This window comes from Eschrichtius robustus, chromosome 13 (assembly GCF_028021215.1).
Source record: "Eschrichtius robustus isolate mEscRob2 chromosome 13, mEscRob2.pri, whole genome shotgun sequence".
Lineage (NCBI taxonomy): Eukaryota > Metazoa > Chordata > Mammalia > Artiodactyla > Eschrichtiidae > Eschrichtius > Eschrichtius robustus.
This window is the reverse complement of record NC_090836.1, coordinates 65,507,563-65,524,679: the sequence shown is the minus strand read 5'-3', so window position 1 is coordinate 65,524,679 and position 17,117 is coordinate 65,507,563. Positions and strand designations below refer to the sequence as shown.

The 17,117-nt window shown below is 36.9% G+C and overlaps 1 protein-coding gene across 11 annotated transcripts in view; it reads right to left on the bottom strand.

Moving 5' to 3' along the window:
- The window catches only part of NAV3 (neuron navigator 3), an 850,488-nt gene that overhangs the window by 231,653 nt on the left and 601,718 nt on the right, over positions 1 to 17,117 (bottom strand). For all 11 annotated transcript variants that reach the window (XR_011076027.1, XR_011076028.1, XM_068561371.1 and 8 more), the window contains one exon: positions 505 to 577. Coding sequence is in view for 9 of the 11 variants with exons in the window: in XM_068561371.1 (XP_068417472.1) it covers positions 505 to 577 (73 nt within the window). In the remaining 2 variants the exon portion in view is untranslated. The remainder of the gene's footprint in view (positions 1 to 504; positions 578 to 17,117) is intronic.

The window sequence follows — 17,117 nt, the reverse complement described above, 5'->3', positions numbered from 1 at the left end:
CAAAGAACAGTTATTAATACTGTTAGTGCTAATTATTTAAGAACTCCTGATGACTTATTTAAAATTAACAAGTATTTAGACTTGGACTACCAACTTGATTAAATTATAGAATTGTTATTGATAAAATATTTGAGCATTAATTACACTATTTTAACTGTATTTATGTCCATATACTGTACTTATTATCCAGCATTATCTATCTATCAATCCATCTACTTAAGACTCTAAAAACACTACCAACTGGTAATAACATAAAGATATTTTGTTAATATGTCCCCCTCCCATATACTCGGTAATGTAAAGAACAATTTTGGCAAAATCTGGAACATACCTACATAAAGCATACATTAACAACCATTGAATTTATGTTTCTATTATTTTGGAAACCTTACTGATTTCCTTTCTTGTATTAAGGGGCTATGTACTCCCACTTTACATTTCTAGCGTTATAAAAAGTCTTTTACAAACATGGATGCCATTTGTGACAACTGTGCTTTTTCTTACCTTCAGCAGATAGACCTTGAACATTTACTCCTCTGGCTGCTAGAAAACTAAGGCAGACATCAACATTTTCAATCTGCAACATGAAAAGCAGTGAAAAAGTAACTTAGAAGGTTATTTTTAAATAAATAAATGAGCTAGAATGAAGCCAGAGAGAAAGATAAAGAAAGAATGAATTCTTTACATTCATTTCATACTAGAGATCTTTAACCAGAGTTTAACTAGAATTATTTTGGCTAATTGCAGAATGAATATAAAGATTGCATTGTCTGATTTAGTACTTACAAACAATTCATAAAGGCCTGACCAAGAATGGCATTCTTACAGATTAGCAACCCACCTACTTAACATAAAACCAGACTGATTTTGTGCTTCACAAACAAGTCTCAACTAAAGCATCCAAATAGGAGGAGACTCTTGCTTCTGTGAGTTAGAATACTAGGATGTGGGTAACTGAGATTCGAACAGTAATATTTGGTAAGTATGTCAAAAGATAAATAAGATGGAGAAAGGGTTAATATACATGAAAGAAATGAAGCATATTTTCATCCTAAATCATAGAAATTCTTTATTTTAAAAACTGCATTTGTACTTCTACAGTTGTTAATTCTCTGCTTAAATATAGGTATTGCCTTTGTAATTTAAAAGAGTGATGCCACTGCTTTTGAACAGTTCGTTTCAACATGATAGCCAGTGATTAACCATTTAGGGTGAGAAGCAAAAAAAAAAAAAAAAAAAAAAGACTAATTTATGTTAATTCATGGGTTGATTTCAGTATTAGTTATGGCATTATGTAGCAAAGTTAAATAGCTAAGACTTTTTAAAAGAATGTAGGAAACTAGAAAGTTCCAGTTCTTTGTGAGTCATCTCCCTGGGTTTTGTGGTATTCCATAAATCTTGAAATTCTAAAGTAAATAAGAGATTTAAAGTTAATACTTGGCAAGGTACTGTTTTCTGTCTTATTAAATTCTCATCAAAAGCTATGCAGGAGGACATACAAAGTTTTGCCAATGTCCTCTCTAGCTGAGCTTCACAGGAAGGTCAAAATGTCTGTTAAAGAAAATAAAAAGAAAAAAAATATATTCTAGAATCTGTCTTTATAAAATGGACAACTGTTTACATTCCTTTTTAAATGTAATTTTGTGCAAAATTAAAGTAATAATATCCAATCAGAGGTTCTTTGCTTTAAAATGATTGCAGCCAAGGTATACACATTTGCTTTGAGAAAAAAATAACTACTTTATTGATTCATTTCAAAATAAGTTTTACTGAAAGAATGATAGAGTTGAAGACGCTGAATGTTACATGACCAAGTGGACCTTCTCTTTCTACTTGTCAACGTCTAAATACCTAAAAAAAACCTATGGTTCTGGAATCCACTTCAAATTCCTTCCTTCACATTTCACTTTGCTATTAGAAAATAAGATAACATAAAGGAAAGAAAAAGAAAAGTGTAACAGACACTTTTACGAATATAAACAGAATATACTACTGTGTCTACCCAATGTGTTCTTTAAAAAATTTTTTTTCGGATTGATTAAAAATAAAAGATGCCAAATAATTATTGTGGCCTAATATTAAGACAGAGAATTGAGCTGAGTATTTTTGAATGTTTGCTGTAACAGTCCTGGTATTATTAATTTTATACCAATTATATGAATTTTATAGAAAGTAAGAAGATTTCTGGCCCAAATATATATAATTTACTGCAAAATGTATTTTTATTATACATAAACAGATTAGTTCATTGGAAGACCAAGAAAATATTCATGAACAGTGTCTGTAATTAAGTGTGTAAAATGGCTTTTTTGGCTGTTCAGAATAAAAAATAAACTGCTGTCTAGATTGGGTATTAGACACAAACAACTCTCTCTCAACATGCACCATAAGTTAGAAAGGGAAATTAAAAGGGTCCTAGTAGAGGAAAGAAAAAAATACTCAAAATATACCTTACATTCCTTTCATATCTATTTATCAGAAGCATTCAACCTTTTGTAATAGTCCTTTACAGTCATTCACTACGAGCACCGACAATTTGAGGTAGTTAATTCTGTTTCCCATCTTACTATAGCAGGTAAGTAACAGCAACAGAATAAGTACTTGAATACAAAATCTCCAGTATGACCATTAAAGGATAGTTCATTACAATTTATTTATTTATTCACCAATTTTTGTTTTTGGTCAAAACTAATTTTCGAACAATGTAACAACATAACAAACATAACTTAAGAAAATAATATCCTCTCCCTACCTAACTCCAAAGTCATCTATAAATTCAATCATGTTTGTTGGTACTACTTATATTTTTTACCCAGCGGTAAGTTATAATAAAAGAAAATGGCTGTGAGAAATGTTGTTAAATGTCATTTATATGATTAGTTTCCTTATCAGAGGCATACTCTAAAATAATTTGAGAATACTTTCTACCTATATAATAATATACTTTGGTTAATGATTATTTTTATTTTAATAAATTTGAGACATTAGTTTCTCATAATTCCTGCTTTAAAATAATAGATTGTCCCCTTACATTTCCCAGTTAAATATCTATAAATACTGTTTTAGTTCCTAATTTTTTTGTCATGTCAAACCTCAACTGTTCTTTGAACTAAAAACCTCTAAACATTTTTGAAATCCCAAACAGATAAAAGTGATTTTGCCATCAAATTTATCCAACTAACTGAAGTGAGTTTTATTTTTTCTCAGTATTATTTGAATCATATACCAAATAAGCTATCAAAATTCAAACTGTACTTTTAACAGCTAATAATTTGGGTCAATTTTTAATTAGAATAATTTCATGTACTTAATAAACAAATAAACAACCCAATGCACAATTACCTAAATATAATGGAAACAAAAGTTTCATAGATCAGTACTTACACTTACTACATGAAATCGCTTGTGATGCTTTCTACTAATAACATTGTCTTCTCTTTTCATTAATTAATTAATGCTTTTTAATCTGTATTTAAATATTGGTTAAAATCCACTAGATGAATTTCAGGATCCATTGATGGACAGTAATCAACAATTTGAAAAACACTGCCCTGAAGAAGACCAGAGCATTGACACATCTACAGTACCTTTTCTTTTGGGGGGTGGGGGTGGGCGTTATATTCAATGACTAATCAGAAAGTGGAAAATTATCCTCACAAGCGAAGTCTCTGCATGGATTTAATTACGTCAGTTAACTGGCACAAAACAAAAACAAAATATTAAAAATACCGGTTATATAATCACATAGTTAATTTTTAGGATATGTTTACAAATGGCGTCTTTGGGTTCAAGTTAATTTTTAGGATGTGTTTACAAATGGCGTCCTTGGGTTCAAGATCTGAAAAAGAATTTTAACTCTTTTCAATCCCCTTTAATTTGTCTAGATACCAAATCATTTTGAAAAGGAAAGCAACTGAGTTGAAATCTGAGTCAATCTTTTACAAGCAATCAGTTATTTGACCAAATTTAAACAACTATTTCAAAATTACTAGGTTATTTAACAAAGTCAATCATTTCTTGATCTCTCTCTCTCTCCTCACTCCCTCTATTTGGTTTGCCGGTAAATAGAGATGTTTGTTGAGTTTTCATAGTGTTATTTATTTATTTATTCCGGTTTTTTTTTTTTTTTTTTATATGAAGACATGGTTTTAGTGAAGCTCTAAGCCTCTGAGAGACAGGAACTGAATTTTGTTGACTCGTGTACCTTCGGCAGCCTAGCATGGTGTTTGGTGTCTGATAGATGCTCAGTACATACTTGAGGAAGAAGGGAGGAAAGGAGTGTTGGCCAATTGGTCCTTGTATTTTTGGAAGAAATGAATCCAAGAAAAAAAAAAAAAGAGAGACAGAGATAGACACAGAGGGAGACAAAGACAGAGAGTCATTTGATCCAGAGGCTACATGTTATATTCTCTTTGGGATCTTTTAAAATATACTACTTCCCTGTGCCTGACCCCAGACAATAAGAATCAGAAATTCTGTTAGTTGGGATTGGACATCAGTTTGTTTTCAAATTTTAGCTCCTAATCTCAGTCTACCCTCATCTTTACAGATTAAGCAACTGACCTCCAGAGAAAGTCTCACATAAAGATGAGCAAAAGAAGCTAACAAAAGAGTATATACTATATGATGCTCAATTTATGAAATTCAAGATCAAGACTAAACAATGAAAACAGACATTACAATAGTGATAAACTTTGGAGGGGTACAGTCTGGAAAGCAGCACAAGGGGAACAGACACGCTAGAAGTGTCCTTTGTTTTGATCTGAGTGGTGAGTACACGGGTGTAGAGATATTTAAAATCAATCATCTATACACTTAAGACTGGAGTATTTTATACACTTTTTATGTTTGCTTTACCTCAAATTCTATTAGAGTATTTATACTCTTTTATGTATGCTTTACTTAAATTAAAAATAAAAATAAAATGATTGGCCCCTCGCTTTGTTGAGAATAGATTCCAGGCATATAAAGACAGAAGTACGGAAACCTGTCAGGTGGCTCGTGCAAGTAATTCAAGTGAAAGATGATAGTGTTTCAGACAATGGTGGTGGCAGTGAGGTGATGAGGAAGGATCACCTTCTGGATCCAAAAGGATCAGATTCTGGATATAATTTGAAGGAATCTAATGGGAAGATGCGGCATATAAGAGACAGGAGTCACGGATGATGCCAAGGTTTCTGGCCTCAGTAGCCAGGTGGATGACATCTCCAGCCATAAGATGGGAAAAGCCACAGACAGATACAAGGGGTTAATTTCTGGACCTGTTATCTAGTCTCTTAGACACCCAAATGGATGTACAGGCCTTTGGACACACAATCTGGAGTTCAACTGAGAGGTTTCGGAACAGAGATCTAAATTTCAGGGTTATCCTCATACAGAAGGTAATTAAAGCCATGGGGCTAGATTAAATCACCAAGGACGTGCAGCTATAAAAGAGAAGAGGAACAAACAGTGGGCCTGAGGAGACTCACTGGAAAGAAGAGGAGGAACCAACAGAGGAAACGGAAGACAAGCCACCAGTGACATGTCAGGCAAATCAGGAGAGTATGGGACACAGAAAAGCACCTGAAGAAAGTACATTAACTCCAAGGGGGACATGAGCTCTAGCTAACGCAGCTGGTTAGTAAGATGAGAACTAAGAACTGACTCTTAGATTTAGGATTAAATAAATCAACTCATAAAAGCCTCAATCCTACTACTCCCTGCCTCTCATGCTTGCTGGCACTTGGGCTCTCTCTTTCTCTTTCTCTCTCTCTGTATATGTATACACACAGAGAGAGAGAGAGTAAGAGTACCTTAGGCACGCTATCAACAATTGTTGAGGGAATGAATTAACTACACAGGGATAAAATGATGTTTTATGCTTAGATCATTCAAATAAAAAAAGACATAAACAATACTTTATAATACTATTAATAATCAAATTTAGCGTTATCTGCCCAGGCAACTTAGACTTCTGCAGCATCCTAAGCTTCTCTCTAATGCTCACCACACTCATCTCCACTGGAGGGATCCGGCATCTCCCCTCTCCCATTTACCCTTCTATGGGAACTTGTTGACATTATATTTTAGGATTGATAGAAATAAATAATTTAAAAGAATTTCCAAAATTGAGGAGCCCATAAAGATCATCTTATCTGACCTTTTCAAATTAAATAATGAGATGAGAACCAGATAATATACATCACTACTTAGAGGACCCAATGAAATTGCACATAAATACGTACATAGTACAATGCACTGCACACAGTAAGAACTCTAATAAACTCAAGAATAAAAAAGTAGCTGTGATTACTGTAACAGTCTTTAATATTAATAGCAGGTGGTAATGGTATAAAATAGCATCATAGCGTCTTTTGCTTTTGGCATTACAGCAATTTTTCTGAGAATTATCCACACTGCACAAAACCTGCTTTCCAAACTTTTAATTCAACAGTTTGCAAACTGTGCTACACATTAGAATCGCCTGATGAACTTTAAATCTATACATGCCCAATTTACACCATCATCAGTTAAATCAGAATGCCTGTGGAGAGCAGTTATCAAAAAACTGTTCAAAGTCCCCAGGTGATTCCAGTTTGCAGCGATGCCTGGAAAACAAAGCTTCCACCTATGCTCTTCAAAGAAAGTAACTGAATATAATTTCAATTTACCCCATGTGGATGAAAGAATTGCACTGTTCACACTGTAGCACTATATTGCCTTTTGTGTATTTGAACCATTATACTATATAATTCATTGTTTTACACTTATTCTTTTGGTATTAAAATATACCTTTGTCGGGCTTCCCTGGTGGTGCAGTGGTTAAGAATCCGCCTGCCAAAGCGGGGAACACGGGTTCGAGCCCTGGTCCGGGAAGATCCCACATGCCGCAGAGCGACTAAGCCCGTGCACCACAACTACTGAGCCTGTGCTCTAGAGCCCGCGAGCCACAACTATTGAGCCCACGTGCCACAACTACTGAAGCCTGCACGCCTAGAGCCCGTGCTCCACAACAAGAGTAGCCACCAGAATGAGAAGCCCACGCACTGCAACCAAGAGCAGTCCCCGCTCGCCGCAACTAGAAAAAGCCCGCGCGCAGCCACGAAGACACAGTGCAGCCAAAAATAAACAAATTAAATAAATAAATTAAAAAAAAATATATATATATATATATATATCTTTGCCTTTGTAGTAGTAATACAAAGAAATCCATTCTGTTCTTTGGACACCCCATTTCTCATCTGGCTCAGGTAACAGTCATATCTGCAGCTCATGGACAACTCCCAGGACTTCTGCTTGCCTATTTTATGTCATGCACTATTTCTTGGGTCCTTCTGTTTGTGGCTTACATTTTATTGGCATGGAACACCTACGTTGCCTCTCTTTTTCCTGCTAAATTTGAGGATGGCTAAATAACTACAAAAATACTGACTGTATACTGAAAATAAAACCAAAAGTTTCTAAATTCTAGATACAATCAATGTTTCCAGAAGTTTTTAAATGTTTGGGAGTAAAAAAAAAAAAAAATGTTCGGGCACACTGAGCCTTTAGGCTTTTAGATTGTATGAAAATAATGTTATCACAATGGCCTAAGCCAAAACACACTTTTTCTAGAGTAAATAAGTAAATTGATCATTGCGTGTGTTTTCTTTATTGAAGATACTAAATAAATTCAACAGAAGTTGATTCATATTTTTAGACATGAATAATTTCTATTTGTATAACCAATATTAGTATCTTGAAGCAATACCATTTAATTTTGTTTGTGTTCTATAAATCAAACCATTCACTGATTCATCATTTTTTAAATTATTTTTATTTTTTAGTTTTTTTGGTTTAAAAAAAAATTTTAGCATCTTTATTGGAGTATAATTACTTTACCATGTTGTGTTAGCTTCTGCTGTATAACAAAGTGAATCAGCTTTATGTATACATATATCCCCATATCCCCTCCCTCTTGCCTCTCCCTCCCACCCTCCCTATCCCACCCCTCTTCGTGGTCACAAAGCACCAAGCTGATCTCCCCCTGCTATGCAGCTGCTTCCCACTAGCTTTCTGTTTTACATTTGGTAGTGTGTATATGCCAATGCCACTCTCTCACTTCATCCCAGCTTACCCTTCCCCCTCAAACCCAGGGGGGTATTTTTTAGATTCCATATTTATGTGTTAGCACACAGTATTTGTTTTTCTCTTTCTGACTTACTTCACTCTGTGTGACAGACTCTAGGTCCATCCACCTCACTACAAATAAATCAATTTCATTTCATTTTATGGCTGAGTAATATTCCATTGTATATATGTGCCACATCTTCTTTATCCATTCATCTGTTGATGGACACTTAGGTTGCTTCCATGTCCTGGCTATTGTAAATGGAGCTGCAATGAACATTGTGGTACATGACTCTTTTTGAATTATGGTTTTCTCAGGGTATATGCCCAGTAGTAGGATTTCTGGGTCATATGGTAGTTCTGTTTTTAGCTTTTTAAGGAACCTCCATACTGTTTTCCATAGTGGCGTTATCAATCTACATTCCCACCAACAGTGCAAGAGGGTTCCCTTTTCTCCACACCCTCTCCAGCATTTATTGTTTGTAGATTTTTTGATGATGGCCGTTGACCGGTGTGAGGTGATACCTCATTGTAGTTTTGATTTGCATTTCTCTAATGATTAGTGATGTTGAGCATCCTTTCATGTGTTTGTTGGCAATCTGTATATCTTCTTTGGAGAAATGTCTATTTAGATCTTCTGCCCATTTTTGGATTGGGTTGTTTGTTTTTTTGATATTGAGCTGCATGAGCTGCTTGTATATTTTGGAGATTAATCCTTTGTCAGTTGCTTCGTTTGCAAATATTTTATCCCATTCTGAGGGTTGTCTTTTCATCTTGTTTACGGTTACCTTGGCTGTGCAAAAGTTTTTAAGTTTCATTAGGTCCCATTTGCTTATTTTTGTTTTTATTTCCATTTCTCTAGGCGGTGGGTCAAAAAGGATCTTGCTGTGATTTATGTCATAGAGTGTTCTTCCTGTGTTTTCCTCTAAAAGTTTTATAGTGTCTGGCCTTAAATTTAGGTCATTAACCCATTTTGAGTTTATCTTTGTGGATGGTGTTACGAAGTACTCGAATTTCGTTCTTTTACATGTAGCTGTCCAGTTTTCTGAGCACCACTTACTGAAGAGGCTGTTTTTTCTCCATTGTATATTCTTGCCTCCTTTGTCAAAGATAAAATGATCATATGTGCGTGGGTTTATCTCTGGGCTTTCTCTCCTGTTCCATTGATCTTTATTTCTGTTTTTGTGCCAGTACCATACTGTCTTGATTACTGTAGCTTTGTAGTATAGTATGAAGTCAGGGAGCCTGATTCTTCCAGCTCCGTTTATCTTTCTCAAGATTGCTTTGGCTGTTCGGGGTCTTTGTGTTTCCATACAAATTGTGAAATCTTTTGTTCTAGTTCTGTGAAAAATGCCATTGGTAGTTTGATAGGGATTGCACTGAATATGTAGAATGCTTTGGGTAGTACAGTCAATTTCACAATGTTGATTCTTCCAATCCAAGAACATGGTATATCTCTCCATCTGTTTGTATCGTCTTTAATTTCTTTCGTCAGCGTCTTATAGTTTTCTGCATACAGGTCTTTTGTCTCCTTAGGTAGGTTTATTCCTAGGTATTTTATTCTTTTTGTTGCGATGGTAAATGGGAGTGTTTCCTTAATTTCTCTATCAGATTTTTCATCATTACTGTATAGGAATGCACGAGATTTCTGTGCATTAATTTTGTATCCTGCTACTTTACCAAGTTCATTGATTAGCTCTGGTAGTTTTCTGGTAGAGTCTTTAGGATTCTTTATGTATAGTATCATGTCATCTGCAAACAGTGACAGCTTTACTTCTTCTTTTCCGATTTGGATTCCTTTTATTTCTTTTTCTTCTCTGATTGCTATGGCTAAAATTTCCAAAACTAAGTTGAATAACAGTGGTGAGAGTGGGCATCCTTGTCTTGTTCCTGATTTTAGAAGAAATGGTTTCAGTTTTTCACCATTGAGAATGATGTTGGCTCTGGGTTTGTCATATATGGCCTTTATTATGTTGAGGTAAGTTCCCTCTATGCCTACTTTCTGGAGAGTTTTTATCATAAATGGGTGTTGAATTTTGTCGAAAGCTTTTTCTGCATCTACTGAGATTATCATATGGTTTTTATCCATCAGTTTGTTAATATGATGTATCACATTGATTGATTTGTGTATACTGAAGAATCCTTGCCTTCCTAGGATAAACCCCACTTGATCATGGTGTATGATCCTTTTAATGTGTTGTTGAATTCTGTTTGCTGGTATTTTGTTGAGAATTTTTGCATCTATGTTCATCAGTGATATTGGCCTGTAGTTTTCCTTTTAGGTGACATCTTTGGTTTTGGTATCAGGGTGATGGTGGCCTCGTAGAATGAGTTTGGGAGTGTTCCTCCCTCTGCTATATTTTGGAAGAGTTTGAGAAGGATAGGTGTTAGCTCTTCTCTAAACGTTTGATAGAATTCACCTGTGAAGCCATGTGGTCCAGGGCTTTTGTTTGTTGGAAGATTTTTATTCACAGTTTCAATTTCAGTGCTTGTGATTGGTCTCTTTATATTTTCTATTTTTTCCTGGTTCAGTCTCGGAAGGTTGTGCTTTTCTAAGAATTTGTCCATTTCTTCCAGGTTGTCCATTTTATTGGCATATAGTTGCTTGTAGTAATCTCTCATGATCCTTTGTATTTCTACAGTGTCAGTTGTTACTTCTCCTTTTTCATTTCTAATTCTATTGATTTGAGTCTTCTCCCTTTTTCTCTTGATGAGTCTGGCTAATGGTTTATCAATTTTGTTTATCTTCTCAAAGACCCAGCTTTTAGTTTTATTGATCTTTGCTATTGTTTCCTTCATTTCTCTTTCATTTTTTTCTGATCTGATCTTTACGGATTTCTTTCCTTCTGCTAACTTTGGGGGTTTTTTTTGTTCTTCTTTCTCTAATTGTTTTAGGTGTGAGGTTAGGTTGTTTATCTGAGATGTTTCGTGTTTCTTGAGGTAGGATTGTACTACTATAAACTTCCCTCTTAGAACTGCTTTTGCTGCATCCCATAGGTTTGGGGTCATCTTCTTTCATTGCCATTTGTTTCTAGGTATTTTTTGATTTCCTCTTTGACTTCTTCAGTGATCTCTTGGTTATTTAGTAGCATATTGTTTAGCCTCCATGTGTTTGTATTTTTACACTTTTTTTTCCTGGAATTGATATCCAGTCTCATAGCGCTGGGGTCTGAAAAAGATACTTGATACGATTTCAATTTTCTTAAATTTAACAAGGCTTGATCTGTGACCCAAGATATGATCTATCCTGGGGAATGTTCCATGAGCACTTGAGAAGAATGTGTATTCTGTTGTTTTTGGATGGAATGTCCTATAAATATCAATTAAGTCCATCTTATTTAATGTATCATTTAAAGCTTGTGTTTTCTTATGTATTTTCATTTTGGATGATCTGTCCATTGGTGAAAGTGGGGTGTTAAAGTCCCCTACTATGACTGTGTTACTGTCGATTTCCCCTTTTATGGCTGTTAGCATTTGCCTTATGTATTGAGGTACTCCTATGTTGGGTGCATAAATATTTACAATTGTTATATCTCCTTGGATTGATCCCTTGATCATTATGCAGTGTCCTTCTCTATCTCTTGAAATTGTTTTTATTTTAAAGTCTATTTTGTCTGATATGAGAATTGCTACTCCAGCTTTCTTTTGATTTCCATTTGCAGGGAATATCTTTTTCCATCCCCTCACTTTCAGTCTGTATGTGTCCCTAGGTCTGAAGTGGGTCTCTTGTAGACAGCATATATACGGGTCTTGTTTTTGTATCCATTCAGCCAGTCTATGTCTTTTGGTTGGAGCATTTAACCCATTTACATTTAAGGTAGTTATCAATATGTATGTTCCTATTACCATTTTCTTAATTGTTTTGGGTTCGTTTTTGTAGGTCTTTTCCTTGTCTTGTGTTTCCTGCCTAGAGAAGTTCCTTTAGCACTTTTTGTAAAGCTGGTTTGGTGGTGCTGAATTCTCTTAACTTTTGCTTGCCTGTAAAGTTTTTAATTTCTCCGTTGAATCTGAATGAGATCCTTGCTGGGTAGAGTAATCTTGGTTGTAGGTTTTTCTCCTTCATCACTTTAAATATATCCTGCCACTCCTTTCTGGCTTGCAGAGTTTCTGCTGAAAGATCAGCTGTTAACCTTATGGAGAGTCCCGTGTATGTTATTTGTTGCCTTTCCCTTGCTGCTTTTAATATTTTTTCTTTGTATTTAATTTTTGATAGTTTGATTAATATGTGTCTTGGTGTGTTTCTCCTTGGATTTATCCTGTATGGGACTCTCTGCACTTCCCGGACTTAATTGACTATTTCCTTTCCCATGTTACAGAAGTTTTCAACTATAATCTCTTCAAATATTTTCCAGACCCTTTCTTTTTCTCTTCTTCTGGGATCCCTAAAATTCAAATGTTGGTGTGTTTAATGTTGTCCCAGAGGTCTCTGAGACTGTCCTCAATTCTTTTTTCTTCATTCTGCTCTGTGGTAGTTATTTCCACTATTTTATCTTCCAGGTCACTTATCCGTTCTTCTGCATCAGTTATTCTGCTATTCACTCCTTCTAGAGAATTTTAAATTTCATTTATTGTGTTGTTCATCATTGTTTGTTTGCTCTTTAGTTCTTCTAGGTCCTTGTTAAACATTTCTTGTATTTTCTCCATTCTATTTCCAAGATTTTGGATCATCTTTCCTATCATTACTCTGAATTCTTTTTCAGGTAGACTGCCTATTTCCTCTCATTTGTTTGGTCTGGTGGGTTTTTACCTTGCTCCTTCATCTGCTGCATATTTCTCTGTCTTCCCATTTTTCTCAAATTACTGTGTTTGGTGTCTCCTTTTCACAGGCTGCAGGTTCTTAGTTCCCGTTTTTTTTTTGGTGTCTGCCCCCAGTGGGTAAGGTTGGTTCAATGGCTTGTGTAGGCTTCCTGGTGGAGGGGACTGATTTCCGTGTTGTGGTGGGTGGCGCTGGATCTTGTCTTTCTGGTGGGCAGGGCCACATCTGGTTGAGTGTTTTGGGGTATCTGTGAACTTGGTATGATTTTAGGGAGCCTCTCTGCTAATGGGTGGGGTTGTGTTCCTGTCTTGCTAGTTGTTTGGCATGGGGGGTCTAGCACTGGAGCTTGCTGGCCATTGGGTGGAGCTGGGTCTTAGCGTTGAGATGGAGGTCACTGGGAGAGCGCTCATCAACTGATATTACGTGGGGCCAGGAGGTCTCTGATGGTCCAGTGTCCTGAACTCGGCTCTCCCACCTCAGAGGCTCAGGCCTGACATCAGGCTGGAGCACCAAGACCCTGTCAGCCACACGGCTCAGAAGAAAAGGGAGAAAAAAAGAAAGAAAAAAAATAATAAAAAAATAAATAAATAAAATAATTAAAATAAAAAATACTTAAATAAATACATACATACATAAATACATAAATAAATAAAATAAGAAGAGAGCAACCAAACCAATAAACAAATCCACCAATGATAACAAGTGCTAAAAACTATACTAAGGTAAACATAAGAATCAAAAACAAGTCAGTCACAGACAGCAAACCCCAAGTCTACAGTTGCTCCCAAAGTCCACCACCCCAATTTTGGGATGATTCGTTGTCTATTCAGGTATTCCACAGATGCAGGGTACATCAAGTTGCTTGTGGGGATTTAATCTGCTGCTCCTGAGGCTGCTGGGAGAAATTTCCCTTTCTCTTCTTTGTTCGCACAGCTCCTGGGGTTCAGCTTTGGTTTTGACCCCACCTCTGCGTGTAGGTTGCCATCAGGCATCTGTTCCCACCCAGACAGGAGGGGGTCAGATCAGCGGCTGATTCGGGGGCTCTGGCTCACTCAGGCCGGGGGGGGGGGGTAGGGGTACGGATGCAGGGCGAGCCTGCCGCGGCAGAGGCCAGCGAGACGTTGCAGCAGCCTGAGGTGCGCCGTGCGTCCTCCCGGAGAAGTTGTCCCTGGATCATGGCACCCTGGCAGTGGCGGGCTGCACAGGCTCCCGAGGGTGTTTGGATAGTGACATGTGCTTGCACACAAGATTCTTGGTGGCTGCAGCAGACTTAGCGTCTCATGCCCGTCTCTGGTGTCTGCGCTGATAGCCGTGGCTCGCGCCCATCTCTGGAGCTCATTTAGGCGGCGCTCTGCCTTCTGTGGGCAGACAGGGAAGGAATCCCCTCTCCTCGCGCACCCCGAAACAATGGTCTCTTGCCTCTTAGGCAGGTCCAGACTTTTTTCCGGACTCCCTCCCGGCTAGCTCTGGTGCACTAGCCCCCTTCAGGCTGTGTTCACGCCGCCAACCCCAGTCCTCTCCCTGGGATCCGACCTCCAAAGCCCAAGCCTCAGCTCCCAGCCCCGCCCGCCCCGGCGGGTGAGCAGACAAGCCTCTCAGGCTGGTGAATGCTGCTCGGCGCCGAGCCTCTGTGCGGGAATCTCTCCGCTTTGCCCTCCGCACCCCTGTGGCTGCACTCTCCTCCGTGGCTCCAAAGCTTCCCCCCTGCCCACCCCCTGTCTTCGCCAGAGAAGGGGCTTCCTAGTGTGTGGAAACTTTTCCTCCTTCACAGCTCCCTCTTAGAGGTGCAGGTCCCATCCCAATTCTTTTGTCTCTGTTTTTTCTTTTGCCCTACCCAGGTACGTGGGGAGTTTCTTGCCTTTTGGGAAGTCTGAGGTCTTCTGCCAGCATTCAGTAGGTGTTCTGTAGGAGTTGTTCCACATGTAGATGTATTTTTGATGTATTTGTGGGGAAGAAGGTGATCTCCATGTCTTACTCCTCTGCCATCTTGAAAGGTCTCCATTCATCATTTATTAAACTTACTTTATGCCTGGAATTGTACTCGGTGCTACAGATAGAAATTTCAAGATATAGCCACTATTCTTGTATATTCTAAAGAGCATTGATTTCTTTCCAATATTTTCCACTAGTCCCACAAAGAATGGGAGTCATTTTTCAGGAGTTTCTTTGTCTGATTTCATAATTGTACATTTATCTTGGCCCTTATGAACTTGCTCAATATGAACATGGCTAATTGTTAAATCACAAATTGGATTTCAAATGAGGAAAACAAGAGTTTTCATTATCTTCACTTATGAAAACTCTAGACAGTCATCAGTGTATGTACGCTTTCAAATTTTTTTTAAACCTGAGGGTCAATATGTGTTCTCAACATATTAAACACAGAGTGTGTATTGCATATATTTGGACTTATTCATTTCAGTGTTGAATGAAGTAGTCCAAAAAAAGAGTAGTGTTTTTAATTAGCACAACTTTTTTTCCCCCACTGTCTACAAGAGACTCACTTTATTTATTTTTATTGGGGTGTAGTTGTTTTACAATGTTGTGTTAGTTTCTACTGTACAGGGAAGTGGAGTTCCCTGTGCTATACCACAGGTTCTCATTCGTTATCTGTTTTATACATATTAGTGTATAGTGTATATATGTCAATCCCAATCTCCCAATTATTGAACTCATGAACTTTAAGTGGCACGTTTGATGCCACCCAGCCTTTTAGTATTTTTACTACAAAACTAGGATAATCTGTTTTGGAAGATGTAATTGGAGGCATCTTTCACAATATTAACAAAATTATGCCTTGCCTATGCATAGGTTTCTTTCATTTTTACTTACGGATATTTAATGGAAATTACATTCTGAGTATGATTAGTATCAATTTGAGATCAGTTTGTGATTAAACTTTAACCATGGCATCAACACTTAACAACAAGTAATCAATTCATTCAGCCACTATTGACTGTTTATTATGGGCAAACAGCTCTACTAGATGGTTAAAGGATATAAAAATGACTATAAGGTCTTTGCCTTTGTGAGCTGTGTGAGCTTGTAAAATAGCTGAAGAGACGAAAAAAGATTCATAAATCACCATAACACACGGCGTAATAGTCCAAAAAAGAATTATAGAGAACACTATAAGGCAGTGAAGAGAATGGATTTATCAATTTTCACTATGGATCTGGTGAAAGCTTCAAAGAAGAATTGTCATTTGGATGCACAGGATAAGTCTGATTCTGAGAAGGTTAGACAGGCCTCAGAAGGGGAAGCAGCCATGCCCAACAGAGCAGCTTAGAGCAACACACAATTGCTCAAAAGGATGCCTGAAAACAGACCATGCCAGCCTTTCCTTTCTGCAATTATGTTTACAGAGCTGAATTTGGCCTGGAACTGAAAAGGCTCTGATGCCCCCTGGGATCCTAAAACCACTGCAATATAAAAAGTTAAATAACTGTAAACCAGGTAGTAGGCGTAATATTTCAAAGACTGAGTTCTCTCTACAGACACAATGCATCCTGGTTAGGGCATGTCTGAGGTACTGCTGCTGTGACTCATACACAGAGAATGTGTAGAAGAATATAAAGCAAACGTAACTTTCATTCTCTCCGATGGTAAGTTCTTTTGTGACTTGTGCTATTTTTAATTAACGATTCTTCCTATTTTTCATGATAAACATACACTGCTAGTATCATTATCTAAATTAATTACATTTGATTTCAACCAAAAATAAATAGATAAGATGCCTCAGTTTGAGCAAAATCCCAACCTATCATAAAATTCAAATAATTATATAGATTTTAGCCAAAGATTTTAATATAACTCTTTTAAATATAAACGTTTGGAGAATTAAAGTTAAATGCAACAGTGTTTTTGCATTGGTTAAAAATTCTTAAGACGTTTGCTTTCATTCACTCACATAACGATTATGTATTCATTGAGACATGTCCAAGCCCTTAAAAATATATGTAGTCTCACAGGAGAGATAATTCCAATGTAATGTGATGAATGTTATAATCAGAGAAACATAGACTCCTAAAGAAGCATGCAGAACAGTCTATTCACGATCAGAGGTAAAGGGACTAGGAAAGGAGAAAGTTATTAGTAACTAAGACTTCTCTGTCATGGTTACAAAGATACCTTCTTCTGAAGTTGCCATAATTATAGCATTTTTCCAATGATAAAAGTGTTGATCAGAGAATTAAACTGAGATGCTCAAGGTTACACAGAGAGAATATGTCAAAAACAGAGCCTGTATCATTAACTCCCACATTTTTTT